The 7,939-nt window shown below is 33.2% G+C and overlaps 1 protein-coding gene across 1 annotated transcript; it reads right to left on the minus strand.

The window, feature by feature from the left end:
* Positions 1-1,627: 1,627 nt before the first annotated feature.
* LOC134535279 (uncharacterized) lies at positions 1,628-5,079 on the minus strand. Its single transcript, XM_063374352.1, has 2 exons — positions 4,884-5,079; positions 1,628-2,039 (listed from the first exon to the last, which is right to left on the minus strand). The coding sequence occupies exons 1-2, from the start codon at positions 4,929-4,931 to the stop codon at positions 1,704-1,706; spliced, it is 384 nt and encodes a 127-aa protein (XP_063230422.1). The 5' UTR covers positions 4,932-5,079; the 3' UTR covers positions 1,628-1,703.
* Positions 5,080-7,939: the final 2,860 nt, after the last annotated feature.

Here is a 7,939-nt window from a genome sequence, read left to right on the forward strand (position 1 = left end):
GAAAGATAAAATATTATGTACATTGTAAATAGTATTTTTATATTGATGTTTTTTAAATAAACGAATTGTAGTAAAATCAACTTGAAAGGGTTATAGAAGCCTTGGAAAGAAATTTTGACCACAAGTCGTGGATCAGTTTACGTGTTATTATTTTAATGAACCTGCATCCGAAGAATTGAATTTATATTTATTTCATGTACATAGGTATAATAAAGTTTATGCTCAGATATCATTCCCAACAGAAGTCAACAAGACTTATTTTAAAATTAAAATTTTTTAATTATTCTGTGATTTGAAACAAACACAAAATTTCATTGCGTGTTATTTCATTGGAAAAAAATTATGCAGTAAAATTATTTTTATTACTTGTGACTTCAGATTGATATAATAAAATTAAATAATTATGATTGACAAAATGGATTTCTTCGTAAAATAAAATTGGGGATGTGAAATAAAAACATAAACTAGTAACAGTTTTGTTACTTTGAGAATGTTAAAAAACGTATCTGTCTAGCGTATTCATAAAACAGTTGTGAAAATCGTTACGTTAACATTTTACAATTAGTATAAATAATTGTGTGGGGCCTTACAGTATCATTATTCTTTAATAGCAATACCTTAATTAAGCGCTATATATTAAAAGATGGTTTTGATTCCAGAAGTATTCAATAGACGTTATAAGATTATTATCTCATAAAAAATATTTTACAGTACCATGCTAATATTTCATAACTAGTAATTAAGTATTTGTATTATAGTTCCCTAATTTGTCTTCTATTTCTTTAAAAAAAATAAAATAAAGATATATTTTGTTATTTTTTTTACATTTGAGTATTAACTATAAAAAATTACCTAAAGATACAGAAAATTTGTTTAAACTTAATTTTTACCGATTAAATTTTAGAGTGACAGAGAATCTTGTGTAACGAAATATATAGTGCCATATGAAATAGTGGGAAATTTTAGTTTATTCTCAGTAGTTAATAAACTGCCATAATTTAAACATGAGAAAATGTAAATTTATAAATAAAAATATGTAGTACAAATTAGGGAAATTTGATGGAATAAATGGGAGGGGGAAACGGGAGTACCCCGAGAAAACTCACCAGCTCACGGTAAAGTTCACCTCGTTTTTCTCTTGTGAAAAATTCGGGTTCGACCCCGCCGGTAATATAGCTATAGATCGACTTGATAAACTTGATAAACATAAATTAGAGAAACCTCAAATAAAATTATGTTTACAATAGCTGTCGATATTACGTAGTCTCCGTGGGTAGACTATTCCTTAAAATCTGAATGTGTAAATTGTGAAGAAAAATGCAAGAATTTAATGCAACATATTTTATGGCAGTTAAGAAAGTTTAAAATTCTCAATCATTCGAAAGATGCAGTAATTTTGTGTAAATATTATGAGTAGTCATGAATATATATTTTCTAAAAAAACTGCCACACATTGCTGTGGCTAAATGTATTCAAAAGTACTTGCTTAAAAATGACTCAACTACAAATATTGCATGTGAATACTTAAACACCAAGTACTACTTCCTGCGGGTTCACACATGAAATGAGGTTGTCCATCTCAAAAGACTTGTCTCTCGTCAATAGATTTAAATAATAATCATATAGATATTAGTTGTATATCAGCGAGAATTTTAATTATATCCCATAATACAAGTCAGTCACATTTTGAAAATGATAACAAATCAGCCAAAAATGTTTGGAATTAAAGACTGGGCCACATTATTGATGTTGTCGGCTACGGTCTCCGCTGCAGAAACCATTTCGTTGGCCGCGGTCTCAGCTGCTGAAATCGCGTTGCTCGTCGCATTATTCCATGCAGAAGCCGTTTCGTTGGCTGCGGTCTCAGCCGAAGAAATCGCGTTGCTGGTCGCGTTCTGCCACGCTGAAGTCTCGTTCGCCCACGCGGATTCAGCGTCACTGGTCGCGTTCTCCCAGGATGAAAGGGCGCTGTCCACCGAGGTTTTGGCACTGGTGACGAGGCTGGCGTTGGTGCTGGAATTGTAGCTGGCGGAGATCCCCTTCGAAAACACACCACACACCAGTTAGCACAGCTGTAAGGACGACACTGTCTTGTGCATCACACACGTCTTCGCCTCTACGTGCTAGACACTTAATTAGCTTGCAGTCTTCACGACGCTAATGCGCCATCCTATAACTAGCTGTCATCGTATAATTTTATAGTTGAATATGATAGACAAAGAACTTAACATGCTTACGATACTGTGTGCCAAATATATGATACTTAATGGCCCGTGAATTCAATGATTTAAAGGTATTTTTTGCTGTCCAAACTTAAAGTATGAAACTAAAAAAAATTAATTAAATGCAAAGGCTTTCGCTTGTAACTCTTTATCAGAGTTGTTTAATAAATCATGTTTGGTTTGTAAACGACGTGTTAACACTTCCAACTCGTCACTCTCTGGTTTCTCCCATTTCTTTTTTTTTATTTATTTAAACTCTGTTAAACATGAAGGCTATTTCAATGATTTTACCTTCACAGAATAAAAAATTTGTACATCAAATACTTTTTGCATAATTAGCTGTCAAATCTAAATATTTACCATTGAAGCGTACATAAGTGTATCAACTTTAAAAAGATATCCTAAAAATTTTAGGTATAAAGGCAATGCTACTTACTGGCTACTTCAAGAATAGTTTGTAATTCATTTCTGAAATTTTCAATACATTTTACCTGGAATTTCAATATTTATTTAATTTGTAAAGATTTTGACACTAAAGCAAAAAAAAAATTTTCGAAACAGAATTATTGCAAACGATAACATGAAGTAAGCGAGTAGAATTACCATTATACCTAAAAGGTTTGAGATCTCTAACTCAATTTCTTCTTCTTATTTGTATGCCCAAAATCTTATAAAGAAACTTTAACAGATTAAAATGCAAAAATGCAAAATATGTGTAAATGTTTAAGCTACAATTTTGAAAAAGTCTACTTGTTTAAATGTGATAAACGTAAATATAAAATCATGTCCTGATATATGGAGCATCCTTATTAATGAAGAACACGGAGGGATCACTTGCAGTTGGCCAGCGGCTGCAAACATCTTTACTGACTGGAACCCCATTATCGACGGAGATGGGGATCCATCATATAGTGACCTGCTACTGCAATGTCAGTCCCTGATCTCCTGTAGGCTTACTTAACAGTAGTGAAGAGAAGAAGAGACAGTTGGAAGTCTGCAATCTAAATTTTTTAACAGCTGAAACTACAATAAATAAAACTATTTACCACAAATTTCAGAACCTCTCTAATTTACCCTGTGGTAAATTAGAGAGGTTTTGAAATTTGTGGTTCGCTACAGTTTATCTTTAAGAGTGAAATCGCGGAATTTTTTTTTTTAGTGATTTTTCATTGATTCTTAAGAGATAAAGGAATAAGTCAGTAAATTTTGCAACTTTTAACACAGATCCACAGTCCACCATTTAATTTATCAGGCATTAACATGTTTGCATTGTTTTATCATACTATCATTTCACTTATTTAAAATATCAATTCATTTTGAGGATGTGGCTAACATTAAAAATGTGCCCTATCCATGTTTATTTTCTTATTATCTCTTCGAAATATTATTTTAAGGATAATAATCATTCTCATTGTGGATGATTTGTATTTTAATAATAGGCTATATTAATAGGTCGATGTGCAGATGACTCCACATAATTAAATGTTAATCAAGCAATATATTTAGTCTAAAGTGCTTTAGAGCGTTAAAAACTAAACTTTGTATTAAATTAAAACTATGAGTAGTTGTTAGCAACATTTTCAAGGTGTTAATGGGTTTTTAGGTTACAAAATATAATTTTTATGTCATACATATATTGAAAAAGGATATATGTCAAGAACATTGCCTATTTACCAGTCCTAATCTCACATTAAGTAGAGTAACTATTATAAATTAATATAGTTATGTATATCATCCACTTGAAATAATTATATCCAGTTACTAGCACTTTCAATTAATTATTTTTATGAAATTTATCGTTAAGTTCATTTAGTTTGGATTGTTACGTTAATGATATAAATAAAGATTTCCTTTTGCCAACAAGGGAGTCACCATTTTTACAACAACAAAAAAAGATATCACAAAATTTAATGAAACTGATTTTAAAAATACACACACTTTGGAAGAAACTTAGATCATACGGTTTACATTCACATAATAAAATTGAAAATAAAATTAAGAAATCTTAATCTTTATCGACAACAGGCATATAAAATAGTGATCATTGTCAGTCAAATACACGAATAAAATAAACCCAAAAAGATGTTTCTACTAAAAATATAAAAAATTCAAAACACAGCATTAGCGATATGGATCCGTTTCTATAATACTTTTCGGCCGGTTGTCGATGGGGGGGGGGGGGGGGGTAAGCACAGAATAAAATACTTTGTGAAGTTTCAGAATCACGAATATTTATCCTTCCACAGACAAGAGTTAGTGTCTGCGTATGAAATAACAGTAGTTAGGGCCTACATATAAGTAAATTAAATGTGTGATTAATAAATGGGGTATATATGGTACCCCCAAAACGTGTAAAAGAATAGGATTAGGCTCCCTTTGATTGAATGCGAATAACATGGCTTGCTGAGAAACTAACCTGTAAAAGATTAAACTGGTGCTATCCTATCAAACAGTAAGGTGAACGGTGGACATATTATGAAATTTATTTTCTCAAAAGCCAGTAACTTTACGATTACATTTTAAAAGAGTATGCCATGAAATATAAATTTTTTTTTTTAAGTTTTACTTAGCGGACTTCATAAATAAACATAAAAACTTTATAGTATTATAAAACAAAGGTTCTGAAACCATTAATAATGTCTGTTTTAAAGCAGAACTTACCTGCACCAGCCCGAGGGCTACCAGGAAGAAGAGAGCCTTGTACTGCATCGTGGACGAGTGAGGTGCTGACAGCTGAGACAGTTGAAGAGTGCTTGCTAACTCCTGACCTGTGGTCTTATACACCGGCGAGATGGTCACAGGCGCAGGTGCTCCGAGTACAATGTTAGTAGAAAGAGGTTGCCTCGATCGCTTGCGCAACGTTCTGCGCATCGCGTCACTTGCAGCCCCGGCTCGGCTTGCCAGCCCGTCCGCTCCTATCAGTTACTTAGTTTACAAGCACATTTACTCGCGATAACGTGTCAAATTACAGCGTAATGCAAGGAGAGTTATTGTTGTGAGGAGTTTAATTGAGAGTGCGTGTGTTATAAAATGTCGGTGTCGTATATCATAAGTGCACAGGTGCTTCGTTAATTATAACTAGCAGGCAAAATGTTAAGAACACGAATTTAAAGTGAATTGGTTTTGTTAGGCTAAACGCTGTTAAAAAGTTTTATTTAAACATTACAATGCCAGGTACGCGGTGTACAGTGGTGTGTGTACAAATAGTTTCGTAAAAACAAAATCTTTACCTGAAACAAATCATATAAAATATCATCGATTACCACGTGATGATCATCTGTTGAAAGTGTGGGTTCAGAAATGCCAACGTGATGGTGAGTGGAATCCAAAAACAACTTACATATGTTCAGAGCACTTTACAGATGATGATTACGAGCGCGACTTGAAAGCTGAGTTGTTAAATACATGCGCTAAAAGACGTCTTAAACCAAATGCTGTACCTTCATTAAAACTTGGAATTACAACACCTGTAGAAACATTGGAAAGTCGTGTACGCCGAGAATACCGAGTTAAATGCAGGAAAAAAAAAATGTTATGTAAATTAATCGTAGATTCAAATCAAAATGTAAGTGAGGAAGAAAAATGTTCTTGTAGTCAGTTAAAGCATTCAAAGTCTTGTTCTAACAATGACTCGGTTGAAATTCTTAGGAAGGAAATCCACATTCTTAAAAAAAATTAGTTTTTTTTTCCGAAAGAAAGTCAGTTTTAAATTTGGAAGTCATGAAAAAACTCAAAAAAGAAAACGCAAATCTTAAAAACAAACAAAAAAACCGTTCTTCGTTAGAGTTCCGCATGCGGAATATTCTTTCAAGTGTTTTTTTTTTCAAAAAATCAAATTGACTTATTACTTTCGTTGAAAAAAAAGAGTAACCTGGACAGTAGTATACAAATAAGCATCCGGAAACAGGGTTCAGGGTGTGGTGCCGGTGCCGGGGGTCCGTCATTTTGAATTGTGACGTCACGGCGGCCATCTTGGATGAGCGTAACGGGACACAGAATAACGGGACAAGTAGAACATTGACCAATGACCCTCAAAACTAGTCAAAATTAGGCAAAATTTACCCAAAATTCCTCAAAAATCGCCAAAATTTACATTTCTGTGGAAAAACATTCCGCCGAAAAATCTCAAAAATTCCACAAATATAAAATTTCTCTTTTCGAGGGAAAAATTTCCCGTTTCGAGGGAAAATTTCCCGTTTTATTTCTTAAAAATACCAGCAGCTAGAAATGTCAATATGTATGCTTAAGCATCCATGTCTACAGCCTACGATAAGCCTCTGACGTCATCATGGATTATGACGTCAATGTTGCAATTTCCGTTACGACCGCCATCTTTAAAATCTTTATTTATTATCCAATTTTAATGAAAAAAATTAAAAAATTAATAAAAAAATTCATGTAATGAAATTTTAATAAAACTATTAAAAAAAAACATAAATTTACGACACGGAGTTCGAAGTCAACGGTTCGAACCCGACGAGTACAAAAATAAAAAAAATGACGACCGATCCCTCCCCTGTGGTGGGTGCTAACAGACTGACCCCCACCACTTTTACCAATAGCATATATATCGTCAGGTAACATGACGTCACGTCCGCCATCTTGTCTTCGTTTGCTGGAAGCCATCATCATGGTATCGTCGGCTAGAGTGCACTGACGCCATGGTAGTGTAATTCTTACCCGCTAGAGTGCAGTAATCATTTATTACTGTGACACTCGCCATCTTAAAATTTGGACGCCATCTTGAAGATCCGTATTTTTTTAGCTAGAAATTTGGGAAAAGTTCCAAAATTCATTATATAAATCACTCAATAATTTACATATTGATTCGATCAACTCCTGTCCTCGGTTCGATACCCGATCGATGCAATAATGTTTAATTTTATGTAAAAAATAATAATTTCAATAAACAATGTTCAAAATTCATTAAATAAATTGACAATAAATGTAATGATTGTTTAGATCGAATAAGGTCCTTGATTCGACCCCTGGTCGATACAAAACAACTTTAATTTTAAAAAATACCACAAAAGCGACAGGTTTGAGAAATAAAAACACCGTAAGTTCTTTTAAAAATTTTATTATAGAAACTCAACAAAACTACAAGTAAAAAAAACACATACAAAGTACTAAAGTCTTGTGGATTTCTCGATTTAAACAGTCTTCTTATTGTACGGACTAAGCCTTTTACATGACTTTAAATGTCTATCCGATCCGTTCATCACCACAGCCAGAGACGGACTGAAGTTCATATCACTTATATAGTCTCAATAGCTGGTACAACACATGAGTCAAATCAATAACCATGTTCATTATACTTCTCGGAGCATTTTTTATAATGACGATGTAAGCTATCGAGACGTGAAATTAGTTTATTGCACTTATTGCACAGAAATTGTATTCTTTGAACATTATTAGAACAACCACTTCTTTCATGTCTGCGAGCATTTGAGGTGATAGTTAATGATGCGCCACAGTATTTGCACTGATGCGAAGTACGCTCTTCATTAATTGAAGTATTCAATGCTGATGAAACTTCAGCTGATGGTGGAACAGCACATATCGTAGTCTCCTCCAGTATTGTCATCGCCGTTGCCAACGGGATCTGCTCCAACATCTTATCATTGACGTGCAAAGTTAGAGTTCTAGTACAAGCCAGAATTTGTTTTGTATTTTTTTGTATTTATTTTAAATTTTTTATTAATTTTTTTCTGTAA

The sequence above is a fragment of the Bacillus rossius genome, chromosome 8 (genome assembly GCF_032445375.1).
Source record: "Bacillus rossius redtenbacheri isolate Brsri chromosome 8, Brsri_v3, whole genome shotgun sequence".
NCBI classification, from domain to species: Eukaryota; Metazoa; Arthropoda; class Insecta; order Phasmatodea; family Bacillidae; genus Bacillus; species Bacillus rossius.

What these genes read in the sequence shown, in the direction of transcription:
- LOC134535279 (XM_063374352.1), bottom strand. Translation starts at nt 4,931, where the DNA reads ATGCAGTACAAGGCTCTCTTCTTCCTGGTAGCCCTCGGGCTGGTGCAG. An exon ending in TAGCCCTCGGGCTGGTGCAG is followed by an intron (nt 2,040 to 4,883) that starts GTAAGTTCTGCT and finishes GTGTTTTCGAAG; the next exon opens with GGGATCTCCGCCAGCTACAA.